This window comes from Helianthus annuus, chromosome 2 (assembly GCF_002127325.2).
Source record: "Helianthus annuus cultivar XRQ/B chromosome 2, HanXRQr2.0-SUNRISE, whole genome shotgun sequence".
Taxonomy (NCBI): domain Eukaryota; kingdom Viridiplantae; phylum Streptophyta; class Magnoliopsida; order Asterales; family Asteraceae; genus Helianthus; species Helianthus annuus.
In genome coordinates, this window is record NC_035434.2 from 57,444,790 (window position 1) to 57,460,235 (window position 15,446).

Sequence of the window (15,446 nt, forward strand, 5' to 3'; positions counted from 1 at the left end):
AGAACAAGCCCGCTTATACATTAAGAAAGCTTGCTTCCACAACTTTCCAGCACCTGGCTAAAGACGTGAGCACTGAAGTATAAAAAACCCCGTTTGTCCCCCTCCGGAAGGTAAATGTCATTCACATGGGATCCTCGTCATGGATGTCACCAATAATCATGTACTTACAATTGGGGATACTATCGGAGAACAAGGAAGAGGCCATGAAGGTGCAACATAAAGCATTACACTACCAGATGTCCGACAGCATCTTGTATAGGCGATCTTTCTTGAGACCCCTATTACGATGTGTCGACCCAAAGGATGCGAACTATATTCTAGAGAAGTACATGAAGGGATCTGCGGAATTCATGCAGGTCCAAGAATGGTCGTGGCCAGTGGCGAAGCTTGGAAATTTCCACCGGGGGTCGGAAGTTAACGGACCAAAAATCTATCGTGTAGTTTTGAGGTGTATGTTCGGGTCGGACGTCGGTGATTCGAATCGGGTCGGGTCAGGTCAAACATTAATATCAAATAAAAAATGTTCTAAAACATTAAAATGTAAACATTGTTTAACAAACAAACGAACAAAGACACCAAAACACATAAATTGCAGCCCCAAATTAAACCTAAAGATAAAAAAGGAGAGAGGAAGGTGGGTACCCGATTCAACAAGTTTAGGGAAAAATTCAGACCAATTTCACCCCTAATTTCAACCTAAATCACATAAATTGCAGCCCTAAATTAAACCTAAAGATAAAAACACATACCTTTAACCTTATGAAGATTGAAGAAGTCGAACATGAGTACAAGACCACAACAACGAGCATTATTTTAGCTTCTATTCTCGAACAAGAAGCTGAATTCGAAAAGTTCTGGAACGTGCGTTTTCCCTACTTTTGCAGTTCTGACTTATGGCTTCTGTTCTTCTATTCGATGTCCCAAAGTATGTAGGATCGTTTTGCGACTTAATGAGTCGTTCAGAGTCAATACAAAGCTGTTTGAAAGGCGAAAACAGTCAAACAACCTCAAATCAGTGTAAGAAAGGTGTAGAAACAAAGTATGATACTTAAAACATGCTTCTCATGGATATTTGACTTGATTACATGGTGAAAATTGGGCAGCACTTCGTTACACAACTTCTGATTCCGTGCCAAATGAGAAGCATCACATGCCTATATATAGGCGACTGATTTCGCACGAAATAGCCATATGCTATTTCGTACGAAATACCACAACTTAGTTTCGTGCGAAATAGCAACATGCTATTTCATGCTAAATTACTTCTAACAAACATAAACTTCACATTTTGACATTTTACACCCCTATACAAGCTACCAACATGACCTAGACTTTAGACGTAGGCTATAGACATTATGCACCAACAAACTCCTCCTTGGATATTGCCGGAGTCTTCAGTCAGGTCTTCAGCGCTTTCTTTACAGCGACTTGAACTTTTCTTCCCTCGGCTTAGCCTTTTTCATCAACAGCTTCCTAAGCTTTTAGTTCTCTTCAACCTTCTTCTTTTCCTCAGCAGCCATTCTTTGCACAACTGTATGCCTTAGCATGTTGTCTTTATCTTCACGAGCCTTTCTTTCCTTCTTAGCCTTTCGAGCTTCTTCTTTCTCAATCTCTCGCCATTTAGATGACCATTGACTCTCAGCATTGATTCCTTTCTGGAAATAGATGGATACAACCCTCTGAAACTGCATAGCCTGGTCTCTATCTTCAGCTTTAAACCTGTTGGTGCACTACATCTGTCGACTTCGTCTTGTATCGAGTTTTACATTGAATTGTATAGATTAGGGCACGATTTACGAGAAAATAGGAAGATGTTAGAGTTTAGAGAGCTGATTTCACTCATAGGGTCTTTAGCAGGTAATTTCGCTTTTATGGTCATGTTGGGGTTTCGCTTTTGTAGTTATGCACCTTAGAGCGAAATCATCAACCCTATAAATAGTGTCACTTGGGCGATATCAGGTATCTGTCGTACGAATTCCATACTGAGGTGCTGCCGGTGTGAAGATTGAGATGTAATCGTTGTCATATCAATACAATTAATAGATTAAGTGAAGAATCAGCTTTTCCTAGCTTTGTTTCTTGTTTTCCGCACCTGAAACAGAGTAGAACACCTCTGAACGACTCATTCGGGTCAGATCGCGGTCCTACAAGTGGTATCAGAGCTCAGGAGGAGGAGTTCTGCAGAGATTAGCTGGAATTCATCTTGTTTTCTTACTTCTACACCTTCTTTCTTCACCAGATCAAGATTTAACGGTCGGATTTCGCTCAAAATTTCATAGACTATGTGTTATTGGACATAGACAAATCCCTGAAAATTTGACACTGAAATACGGAATAAAAATGGACCAAATTAGCTTCCGAGTTGATTTCGCTCATACAGACATTCTGTAATTTCGCTCATATGGACACCTGATTTCGCTCAAAGGGCCACCCAAAACCCTGATTTCGCTCAAAGTTACACCTGATTTCGCTTTTGTGATCCATAAAAACCCTAATTTCGCTCTTGTGAACATCCAAAACACTAATTTCGCTCCTAAGAACATCAGATTTCGCTCTTGTGGCACATAACTTCTTGATTTCGCTCATAAGGTCCATACAGAACCTTAATTTCGCTCATAAGGACACCCAGGATCCTAATTTCGCTCATAAGGACACCCAGAACCCCTGATTTCGCTTATTTGTCACTGATTTTGAAAATCGTGCTAAGTCATCATGGATACCGAGTTCTATAATGCGTTTGCAACACCGTCTGGTCCAGCTGCTATTGTTCAAGCCATGAGTTTGGAAAATGAGACGGGAACCACCCAAAAGCCCCCGAAACTGATAAGTATTGAAGAATACTACGGGTGGAAAGATAGATTCGAGAACTGGGTTCAGGCAAATCCTCTTAGGTCTTGGGAATGTATTCTGAAGAAATATGTACTGCCTCGAACAGATTTGCAGGTTCTTAAAGAGTTATCAGAATTCATAGATCAAGAACGGGTTATGTATAAAGCTGAAAAGATGATGATCAGTTTATTGCAACAAGCGATCAAAGAAGACATCTTCATTATCCTACAACACGACAAGACTGCAAAGTCAATCTGGGATGCTCTTCGTGTCAAGTTTGAGGGTAGTGAGAACATGATAAAGAGCAAGAAGGCGTTGCTCAAGAAAGAGTTTGATTTGTTCAGCAGTTTACCGGGAGAGGACACAAAGAAGCTGATCGAACGATACTGCCACTTGGTGCGATCAATGTCGATGTTGAGTATTACCAAAGATCGTGAAGAGTGGGTAGATAAGCTTGCTGATGCGTTACCACAGAAAAAGTGGGGAACGTATTTGATCATTCTGAAAAATACGGGTGTTTATGACGTGTTAACGTTTTCTCAGTTTATCGAAAAGATTGAAAGTCAGGATTTGGACAGTCCGAGTGGTCAACAGGACATGAAAATGTACTACAAAGGTAGTATTCCAGTTCCAGAAGTTGAGAGAAGTCCGAAAATCCAAACTGCATTCAGTGCTGGGATTCAACAGAAAAAGCTTATCAGAGTTCAAACAAAAGCAGCAGTGGATTTTCATCATTTCCAAGTGTCAATCCTAAAGAGTCAAATACAAGCTTTCAGTCTCAGAGCACAAAGACAGGAAATGGTTACATGATTCAGTGCAACATCGCTCTAAATCTTCCAAAAGGTCAAAGTTTTTCGGAAGACACTGCTAAAGACCACATGGCTCTACTTGGTTCAGTGTTGCTCTCTTATTAAGGTCTATTTCCTAGTCGGATCGGAAATCCTATGCTTACAAAGGAGGATTACGATCAGATAGACGCCAAAGAGATGGAACTGATGCATATCAAAATGGTGTCTTGCTAGTGTTCTTAGACGTGCTGAAAAGTTCAAGACAATTACCGGGAGAAATGACTTTCTCGATGCTCATGTATCTACTTTAGGTTTTGATAAATCTAAAGTTACTTGTTTTCGATGCAGGGAGAAAGGCCATTTCAAGCGAGAGTGCAAGAACAGGGAAGCTAGTGGTGCTCAGAATCCGTTTGGAAAAGATGATTACTACCGGAAAGCCATTTATCAGCAGGTTGGTCAATCACAATACTCACAGACGGCTCATGGTAGAAAGATTGAGGATTCAAAGAGAGCTTGCTTGGTAGATTTCAACTGGAACAACTACATATCAACTGAAAGCAAAGCATGTTTAGTCGATCAAGATGATGAGAGACTACCTGAAGGCTTCAGCTGGGATATGTTTGTTGATGAAAAAGGAGAATTCAAAGCTTTCATCGCTAAGATTGTCAGAGAACTAGACATGTTTGCCACATGGATGAAGTCTATTGGTCAGACTGTGAAGAGTATGGAGGAAGAGTCTGTTGTTTCCGAGGAAAGTTCAGAAAGTGCTGATGAAAACTTACAAAGTTCAGAAGAAAGTGTACAAAACGATGTTAGCTCAGAAAAGGAATTGTATTTGATCAAACACCGTCAGATTCTGATGTATCAGATGCTAGTTCTGAAAAATCTGCACAGTTTGATCAGTCACCTCGAGATGATAGCAGTAGTGACGATGAGGAAGAGAAGCATATTAACATTGCTAAAACTCATCTTTCTCCTGAAAGCTTTCATTTCTATTTTGTAGATCGCATGGAGAAACTGAAGGAGAAACGAGCTGCTAAAGAACAACAACAAATGAATACTGAAGATGTTGTTCAGAATGTGAACGTTAAAAGTGTTGCTGAAAAGATGGTTGAGACTGAAAAGTGAAAGAAGAAGAAAAGGTGATTGAGACAGAAAAGGTGGTTGAAGTGGTGAAAACAATCGAAGTTGAAAAGATTGTTGAAGTTGTCAAGCCTTGTGAAAAATGTCTTGAAGCTTGCAAAGAATGTGCAGCAAAAGATGATATAATTGCTGAGTATGAGAAGAAGAAGGAGCAGTTATTATTCAACCTTAATTATGTGAAAGAATCTTATGATGTCTTGAACAAAACAGTAACTGGTCTTCAAAAGACAAACTCAGAAAGAGAACAAGCACTGACGATGATGAATGCTGTTATGATGTCAAAGCAAAAAGCCATCAGCTTTTACATCGAAGAGAGTGCTAAATGGAAGCAAGAGTTGGAGACAGAGAAGATTGAGAATGAGAGAATTAGATGCGTATTACAAAGTTATTCTAGTTCTGATTATCTCATTGATCGTATTTACCCAACTGTTGCAGGTATGGAAGCCTTTCAAGACGAGAAGCCGAAGAAAAAGATAGATAGTGGTAAGAAACTGACTGTTAGCTATAACAAGTGTCCGCCTCCGATTTGGGAAGGGTATTCTCCTAGAAAACCAAACGAGGAGCAACTTGAAAAAGCTATCAATATAAAGCTAAAAACCGACACAACTGATGAATTACCAGAAAACATTGATATCACGTTCACCTCATCTGACACTGATCATGAGTCTGAGTTAATCAAAAAGGTGGTCGATCAGGTGTTGGATACTGATGAGGAGTCCGAGTCAAAGTCTGAGTCTGGAGGGTCAAATTCGTCAGTCAACAGTTCAAAATCGTCGGTCAAATGGTCTTATAGTAAAGAGTTTTTATTATCAAAGCAAATTTGGATGATGAAACATTTGAAGTAGCATACACTTTAAATGATTCGGACAAATTATATTCAAACAAAGAATTTCCAATAAGAAGTGTTAAAATTGAATTGATTAAAAAGGTTTTCAAACTAACTGAAATTAATATTTCTGAAATAAAAGATGAAAATCTTAATAGAAAGCCAAGACCTTACACTTTAAGAGTTCAACAACGCTTAAACAAGAAAAAGGTTACAATTCTGGTTCTGGTTTTCAAAAGAAATCAAACCAAAATCGTATCTACAAAAAGAAAGGATTAGGCTTTATTCCACCATAAAATCATAAAAATATGAAAAATTCTAAAACAAAAACAGAATTTGTGTCAGGTGGGAGTGCTGAAGATGAACAGAAGAAACCTCTATGGAGGCAGTCAAACCATGAGTTTCTTGCTGAAAAGAAAAGGAATGGATCTGAAGTGTCACATCTAAAAGAAACTCGTACCTGTTACAGATGCAATGAAGTTGGTCACATTGCATGGAATTGTCAGAAAAACGCCAAAACAAAACAGGGAGTTTCTCAGAAATTGAAAGAAAAGATTGTTGATGTTGAACCACCAACCAATAGACTTAAAATTTTTGAAAATTCAACTTATGACGTTGGTGAGTGTTCGAAAAAGAATTTTTATAAAAAGAAAGAGAATGACAACCAAGTGTGGGTTGTTAAGAAAGTTGATGTGAATGTCGGCGATGAATCTGGTTCCACAAAGCCAGAAGAGCCACAGGTTGAGGTGAAAATTTCAATGAATGATGATGAGTTTCCATCACTGAAATTTGAAGAAGTTAAGCAGAAAGTGGGTAAGGTTGATATCTCGAATCAATTTTACAATGAGAAAACAAAGTTTGATGTCGAGAAAACATTTAATGGAAGTGTAAAGAAAATATTTGGGAAAATGTTGAATGGGAAAGCAACGGGGTTTAAAGATTTTTATGCAACTAAAAAGGCAACTTACAACCCTACTGCGCAAGAATTGAAAGCCACCAAGTCTGAAAAAACTTGGATGGAAGTTTGTTTCCCTTAAAGTCTTAGGACTTTGCCGGAGATCCCAAGTTTATATCGTGGATCAGGAATCGGCATCATTCATGTTTAATGAGTTTGTATGAAGAAGTTTTTGAAAGTGTTTGAATTTTTACAGGTAAAAGGACTATGCCGGAGATCCCAAGTTTATATCATGGATCAGGAATCGGCATCATTCATGTTTAATGAGTTTGTATGAAGAAGTTTTTGAAAGTGTTTGAATTTTTACAGGTAAAAGGACTACGCCGGAGCTTCCAGGTTGGTAAGTGTGAAGCAGGAATCGACAATTCAATTGGTAAAATGGTTATGTAGACGTAACATTCCTATAGTTAGTATGGTGTGTATTTTTACAAGTGGTTTTGTTTGTGTTACTTACAATTGGTACAGAGGTTGCTTCAATGCAAAACGGTAAATCAGGGACATTAATTTGTACTTGATTTACTACACAAGATATAAATAGACAAGATAATGAACCATATCCCCGTACTTAACAAGTGCTAAACTTACAAGTGGTAAAAACAAACTTATTTTCCGGAAAAATCATTTTGATTAAAACAAACTTAAGTGTTTTGAAATCTAAATGAGAAAATGGTTTGTTGAAAGGGGGAGTTCTGATTGTTTATGCCTTAGTGGATGGCGAATTGATGCGATTCAATGTCAGTTGTCAAGTTTTGTAAAGTTTTTTTTACATTTCTTGTTTCAAGTGGGTTAAGAGTCTTGTTGTTTTCAAATTTCTCTTTAATGTGTTTGCATTTTAGGGGGAGTAGAAAATTTTCAGAAAATCCAAAAACATTAGAAAATTTGAAAAAAACCAAAAACATGATAAAACCAAAAATGAGTTTTGTTGTGAAAAGAGGAAATGATAGTACATCAGTGGACTATCACAACAAGCTAAAGAATTGTAATGTAAAAATGTGATAAACAATCTCACTGCGGATGTGTCAGTAGGTTTTTACACATTTAGTAAATTGTGACGAGATACAAACCTAAATTTCAAACTTGCTTGTTCTGTGGGTTAACAACTTCTTGGATACATTTAGGTAACCCCTGAAATCTTGTTTGAAAGGTCCCTTATTCTGAGATACTAGGTCTTTATGCTCAGTGATATCTGGGGTATTATCCCAGGACTTCTGCTGTATGGAAGTACTGACCTAGTCCCCGGATAATGCTTTTCGCAAAAAGCTTTGAAATATAAGCTCGCCCTCAGCAAGCTAATGAAACAATAAAATTGATCGTCGCTGTTGTTGTAATCAAAAGATCCTCTAAAGGGGACACACCAAAAAGTCGAAGTCGTCATCTCTTTGCGTATACGGAAGTATCGACCTGAGCTCTCACGGCCCTCGCATTTTAACCCCTAACATATATCATCTGTGGTATACTCACCTATAAGACTGAATATTGGGATCTGGATACGGGAGTATATTCAAGTTGTAGGACACACAAATAAGTTCAAGTGTCTAAAACATTAACATCGTATCTCAGATCAATTGAACTTTGTGTGAAAATTTAAGTGGACAAACATACTGACAATCTAGGTGAATTGTTTAAAACTTAAAATGTAATGCAGCTTAACGGTGTTCGTGACATGTCTCATTAACTGATATGATCCTCTTACGCAAACTCACAAAAATATTGTTTGTAAATATTTCATTTCTGCATTATTCTGATTCTATAAGTGGTGTCATTTACTTTCTTTCAGAAAATCCAAAAAGATTTTGTATGTGTTTTAGCATAAACTTTTGAAAAAGTTAAAAAGATTTTCGACAACTGATGTTGGAAAGTTGTTTTTCAAAATTACAAGTGCTAAACATGATGACATTGTTGTGAGGAGGAGTGTGTTTTGAGTGTCAAAATATGATTTTAAATCAACAAGTGGTTCATCATGTGTGTGTGATCTGAGGGAGAGTGATTGTTGGTGCATATGTTTATGAGAGAGAGTCAGTGTTGGTGCATTCAAATTGCTAAATTTAGAAAATTTACTTATGGGTTAAGAATGTGCAAGAATAGCCAGGTTTCGATCTTGGACCTAAAGATAAAGTGCCAGGCTACAATACCTGAGGACACTGATTGAAGGAAGCCAGGCTGATCGATCCTGAAGATTCTATGGACAGAACTAGAGCCAAGTTCCGATCCTGGAAATTAAACGTTGTGGGTAGAGATTGAGCCGAGTTCCGATTCTGTGGTGAAAGCTAAAGCCAGGCATCAATCTTAGACCTGTGAAAGCTAGACAATGATCCTGATGCAGATGTTGCTGAAGAACAAAGAAATGTCAGCAAATCGAGAGGGGGAGTCTGAATATATTCAAGCAGATATTGTTAAAGGGGAGTCTGTTGAAGAAGATAGAGAGAGAGAAGCCCAGAGACTGATCAAGACTAAAGAAGTGAAGACACAACATTGTCGTGACTCGATAGTCGACTCGTCAACATCTGAGGGGGAGTTTATTGGTACATCTGTCGACTTCGTCTTGTATCGAGTTTTACATTGAATTGTATAGATTAGGGCACAATTTACCAGAAAATAGGAAGATGTTAGAGTTTAGAGAGCTGATTTCGCTCATAGGGTCTTTAGCAGGTAATTTCACTTTTATGGTCATGTTGGGGTTTCGCTTTTGTGGTTATGTACCTTGGAGCGAAATCATCAACCCTATAAATAGTGTCACTTGGGCGAAATCAGGTATCTGTTGTACGAATTCCATACTGAGGTGCTGCCGGTGTGAAGATTGAGCTGTAATCGTTGTCATATCAATACAATCAGTAGATTAAGTGAAGAATTAGCTTTTCCTAGCTTTGTTTCTTGTTTTCCGCACCTGAAACAGAGTAGAACACCTCTGAACGACTCATTCGGGTCAGATCGCGATCCTACAAAACCCGATCTTGTTAAGAAATAAACATTAAATATTTTTTGCCGAGCAGTTCACCAACCACAAAGGATCATACACAAAGATGTGTCTGATTTCATTTTCAGCCCTGTAGGTGATCACAGCTTCAGTTGACAAATAGCTGTATACCCAGTACAAGAACCCCTTATGAAAATCTTGCTCCATTTTCGGTACCGGAATGTTCTTTATAACTCTAGGCTTTTTCACATGCAAGATCGTTCCTTCAACTCCAGTCACTAGATCTACCCTCTTCACTCTCTTTGGGTGGTGAGGTTTCCAGTTTTTGAATCCTCTGAAAGCTTCAAACTTCGTCAGACCCCAGATGGGTACATCATGCTTTCGAACAGGATAATCCAACGTTCTAACTTTCGACAATTCTTCAACATCCCACCAGGGTAAGGACATGATATCCTGAATGTATTCAAAGTATCGGACACCATACTCTCCCCGAATAGCAGAAACATTAACTTGTGGCAAGAATCTCCAACTGATAATATCCCCAGTGACACATCCCTGTCTCTTCTATAATACTTCAATGGCCGCTTAAACTTTCGTTCATTACTCTTTCTAAACCACTTCTTGCGTTCTTCGCACTGTGCATCTTTCGTCGTACCATCAAAGTTTTAATCTTTCAAACATTCAGCAACTTTCCTCCTCAACTCATCTACGTTCTCTTGACTGAAAAATTCAACAAGAGTTGGAAAGTTAGAAGTATCTACATTCACGTTCTCTTCATCGCTGCAGTCTTCAACCTCAACCCTATCATAATTATCAGCTTCTTTAACATACTTTTACTGATACTCGGGTTGTTGATTCGTATCAAATGCATTCAACTCTTCTTCAAAGTCAAACTTGAAATTAGGATCATCAATGCGCGTCATCTCGATAATATCATTCATTGTGTAAGTATGCCTGATTTCTCCTTCCTCAACTTCAGGCTCTTGACGCAAAATCAACTTTTCTCTTTTTTCAACATTCTGATCCTCAACGTTCTCCCCCTCACCTGTAGCATCCTCAGGCTCTTCGTTTGCATCGTCATGAAGATAATCTTCGACATTCTCTTCATTAGATGCTTCTGTAACTTTAAATCCTGTACCACCTTGACCATCGTCATCATCATTACCATCGTCATCATCATGACTGCTAGCAGAAAATACATCCTCTGTGTCATCTACTTTATCATCATCATCATCATCATCATCATCATCATCATCATCTTCCTCGACCTCTTCCTCATCTTCAATAACATCATCAATCAACACGTCCTCCTCAAAAATACCAGACCCTGCAGATATAGGACGAGGATTCTAAACAGGTGATTCAGAAACAGAAGATGGAATAATCGGCCTTTCAGTAATATCAGAAGCACCTTCAACACCCTTGCCTTTATACTTCATCTCAGCATCAATTTCAGCTTGACGTCGAGCTCTAACCTCTTCAACTTCAATCTCTTCAAATCTCTGCTCAACAGACTTTCCAAGCAAATTTTCTAACACTTTATTCATCATGTATATCTCGTGTTCTTTCATTGCTTTAGCAGCTTCCAATTCTTTGTTCTTTAACTCGAAGTACTTGTTCTGCTCATCTCTGCGTGCTTTCTCTTCTTCCAACTCTGCAACTTTAACTTTAAGAATATCAATCTCTCCCTGATCAGCTTCAACTTTCTTTAATAATGAAGAATTTTCAGCTTCCACAGACTTAACACGCTTTTCCAGTTTCTTCTCACGATCAACCAACCTTTTGTTCTCAATCAATACTTCTTCCATTTTCTTTTCCAACCTCTTCACTTGCTCATTATTTGCAAAGTCGAAATCTCCAATATCATCAAGAGGAATATTCAATGGAATGTTTGGAAAATTTCTGAATCCAGAAGATCCAGGAGTTGTTTGGACAGGTGGTTGTGTGGATGGTGGTGTTTGGAAAATTTGCTTTGAAGTAACAACAGGTTGTTCATGTGGTGGTGAAAGATGTGGTGGTGATAGATGTAATGGTGATAGATGTGGTGGTGGTGATAGATGTTGTTCAGTTTGTGGTGGAGGTGATTGTCACACCCCCAAAATCCACCTGCGGAGTATCACCGCTTGGGAGCGTGACTGACCAGGATCAAGCCACCAATCATATAGAACAATATATTTAATAAAAGTAATTGCTATTAAACCAAACCCAATCCATATGAAAGGTGTTCCAAAACATAAGTAAGTTATCGTTGTTTAGCGGAAGCGTATAATCAAAACCCATCATAATAAAGTATCAATTGTTATAAGTGTTTAACAAGATAATCACGATCCAAGCCCACAACGACCTGCTCCTCCCTGTGCAAGCTCCATGTACCTAACGACATGCAAGGCATGTAACAGAGGATCAACAACTAGTTGAGCGAGTTCACAGAAAGCAGATGCGTAATAGTAAGTTCGTTGTAACATGTGGCTCTACTGGGCCGATAGTACGTTCTATTGGTGGGGGCTTCCCATGTTGTATAATCCACTAGACTACTCGTAACCATATGTGTTCTTCACAATCCGAGAACAGTAGTAAGTATAAGTTCACGTAGGTCTTACGTGAGTATCCTTCACATCCGAGGATAGTAATTAAGTATAAGTATCCTTCACAACCGAGGATAGTAATATGTATAGGTATCCTTCACAACCGAGGATAGTAATATGTATAAGTATCCTTCACAACCGAGGATAGTAATATGTATAAGTATCCTTCACAACCGAGGATAGTAGTAAGTATATGTGTACGTAGATCGCACGTATGTGTCCTGCACAACCGAGGACGATGGTATGGTAGTCTAGTAATAGTGTAAGTACAGTTCTATTCAATCTCAATCCTTCAATCCCAATTCCCGTGCCCTGGGAATCCCATGCCTTAGTAAGGGTGTGAACTCACCTTGGTTTGCTCGGTATGTTATTGCTTCTAGGGTTTGTTAATCGTCTAAGTCCGTTACACACGACCTAGGATATGTTGCACATGATTCATTCAATTAGGGTTTACAATCCTCGATATTCAAGCAACGGTGCTTTGTGTGATTATCGTGTACACGGTGATAATACATAAAATGTTCACACATGCAGGATCATACCGTTGCATTCAATATCATATAATCATTCACATAGAATCATACATCATGCGTAGCGTCCCTGATTTCACGGTTTAATCTTACGTGTCTATTAATCTAGTGGCCACTGTTAACACGCTTTATGCATTTAACAGTGCAAATAACTTCACATGATTAACGAAGTCAGGGAATCAAAGTATCATACACAGCTTAACAGGATTAGCATAATATATCATGCAGCTCGTTGATTCAAACTGATCATTACACAACATCAGACAATTTCGCATCATCAGGCAATCATACAACATCAGACAGTTACACAACATCAGACAAGTGTGGGGGGGGGGCTTCCCCTGTTCAAAACTCGGATAGCACATGATATGTCACTAACTCGGATAAGAGTTTCATGGATGAAACTCGGACCAAGTGGGTCAGGGGGTCACAAGGTCGGACCACTCTTTTGCCTTTAAAACTCGGACACTACACAAGATGATGAAACTCGGACCAATTGTGATCATAAAACTCGGACATTTCATTTGCAAAAGAACTTCGGACTACACTTGTCCATTCAACAAAGTCGGACCAAGGGTCCCTTTGCACAAACTCGGACCAGCATAAATCACATTAAACCCGGACCTAAAGTCTCCCTAAACTCGGACCACTTATGACTTACAAGATCGGACAAGTGTTTGAGTTAAACTCGGACATACATGCTAACCACAAACTCGGACTTGTGTGACATTCAAGAAACTCGGACCTTTACACTTGATAAGAAACTCGGACTCATAAGTGGGGTGTCAAACTCGGACAGGTTAATGCATCATTAAACTCGGATCATGAACAAACTCAGACAATATATTCATGTGTGCAATACTCAGACAAACACATCATACGAAACTCGGATCCTTAATGAAATTCATAAAAGTCAGACCACAAGCCATCACGATTGTAACAGTTACGTTCCATTTTTCATACGATCTGGACAAACCCTAATTCCATGATTTTCAATATGTTTAATCAATCAATCATCAATAGTTTGACGGAACAATTATCTAAATCATCTAGCACGATTACACAATCATCAACATCCTTTCACAGTAAATCAAAATCAATTAACAAAGAATAGTATATGATGAACTAGGGTTTTTAACATGAATCACATAATCAAGGATCAATAACAATCAAATAATCACAAACAATGATTAAACAATTACCTTGATTCGATTCTAGATGGATTGGCAATCAAACTTGATGCAAAGAACTTGTGAATCCAAGAATGATGAGAAGGTGGTTGTAGAGAGGATTAGGGAATGTGGGTGTACGTGCTTTGATTCTTGTGATGATTAGGGAATGATTAGTGAAAGAGATTAGGGTTAAGTATTACTAGAATTTCACTAATTGCCCTCTACATCCTCAAGTATTATATTTTACAATAGTACACCATCTCATAACAATTTCATAATTTCACCACCAAGTTCATATATTTATCAATTTCACAATTAACAAACAACCATGCACAATCAAACAATCAAAACATATATAATTTCATGGCAATCAATAGTGCAAATAAACGACTAGACAATACAAGAACGTGCAATAAATGTGAAATGGAAATCTTGAAAATTCGAGTTGTCACATTATCCCTAACTTAAAAGAAATTTCGTCCCGAAATTTGGTACGCACTCACTGAGGAAGCTAGGTAAGTTATATCGTTCACTGGTTTGACTGGGGTGTCACAGTGATGGTGGTGGAGTAGGTTGTTTTGGTGGTATAGATGGTTTTGGTTTTGGTATCTTAACAACCAACTTTCTTCTTGTTGCTTTAGGAGACATTACATGCTTTCTTGCACTGGCTTTCTTCCTTCCACCAGATGATGGAGGTGTTTGAGATTCAAGAACATGTTCAGGAGATGGATTATACAATTCATCATCTTTATCTTCTCTCCTCTTTCTTTTTAGCTATTTCTCTTTCTCTATTTCAACTTTAATTCTCTTCGCACATTCAGTTTCATCAATTTCTTCTTCAGATGAACTTGATGAACTATGGTCACCATCATTGTCACTTTCATCACCAGCTGTCTTCTCTATTTCAGCATTATAATCAGTAAGTGATTTCAACAACTTTGCAGATTCAGGAGGTAAACGAACATCTCCTTCAACATTAACTTCAGCTTCAGCTTCAGCTTCACCTTCAGCTTCATCTTCTTCCTCAGATCCATCAACAAGCATAGTCTCAACACTTTTCTTTTGACGCTTTCTCTTTGGTTGAGAAGATGAACCCTCCTCTACTTGAACTTTTGGAGTTGTTTTCCTGCTTCTTTTCTTTTTCTCTTCTTTCAAGAACCACACGTTTCTAGTTTCTTTAAAGCTTGTAAGTGTTTTCAACTCATCTGCATAACTTGCTTCTTTCATTTCTTCGTCATTCCTCCACTTTTGATGTTCAATCGGATCTTGATCTTGATAATTTTTGTCTTTGATGAACCTAAAGAATTCAGCTTTTGTTGGTGGCTCTGGATGGTTTGGGTGATATCTGGCCAATTGTTTCAAAGACTCATTATCCATGCAGAATAATTCCAACAGATCATTGTTTTCATCTCTCTCCAAATCAGGATAAGCATGGTCTAACATCATCTGAACAAATCGTGGATAAACCCAAGTCTTGCTTTTCGATGTAATATTTTCTACCATGTAATGAAAAACAATCTTTGAAAAGTTATACTTCTTATTCAACACGAGTGCAGTCACCATGTTCATTTGATAATCCCGCATCACATCATAACCTCCTTTTCGGTGACTTAGAGCATGCAACACTAAATGTATAAGAAACTTGTAAGGCTTGGAAAAACACGCTTTTAACTAGTTAGCCTAGTTCAGTGGTCCTCTATAACC

The 15,446-nt window shown here is 38.3% G+C and overlaps 1 protein-coding gene across 1 annotated transcript; it reads right to left on the reverse strand.

Annotated features, from left to right (window-relative positions):
• Positions 1 to 10,288: 10,288 nt before the first annotated feature.
• On the reverse strand, positions 10,289 to 11,263 carry LOC110889295 (glutamic acid-rich protein-like). Its single transcript, XM_022136803.1, has 2 exons — positions 10,867 to 11,263; positions 10,289 to 10,668 (listed from the first exon to the last, which is right to left on the reverse strand). Exons 1-2 carry the CDS (start codon positions 11,261 to 11,263, stop codon positions 10,289 to 10,291), a joined length of 777 nt encoding a protein of 258 aa, XP_021992495.1.
• Between the last annotated feature and the right edge of the window lie 4,183 nt (positions 11,264 to 15,446).

Coding starts and splice junctions, on each gene's coding strand:
- LOC110889295 (XM_022136803.1), bottom strand. CDS start 11,263: ATGGAAGAAGTATTGATTGAGAACAAAAGGTTGGTTGATCGTGAGAAG. Junction 10,669..10,866: donor TAAAGGCAAGGGTGTTGAAG/GTGCTTCTGATA, acceptor ATGATAAAGTAG/ATGACACAGAGGATGTATTT.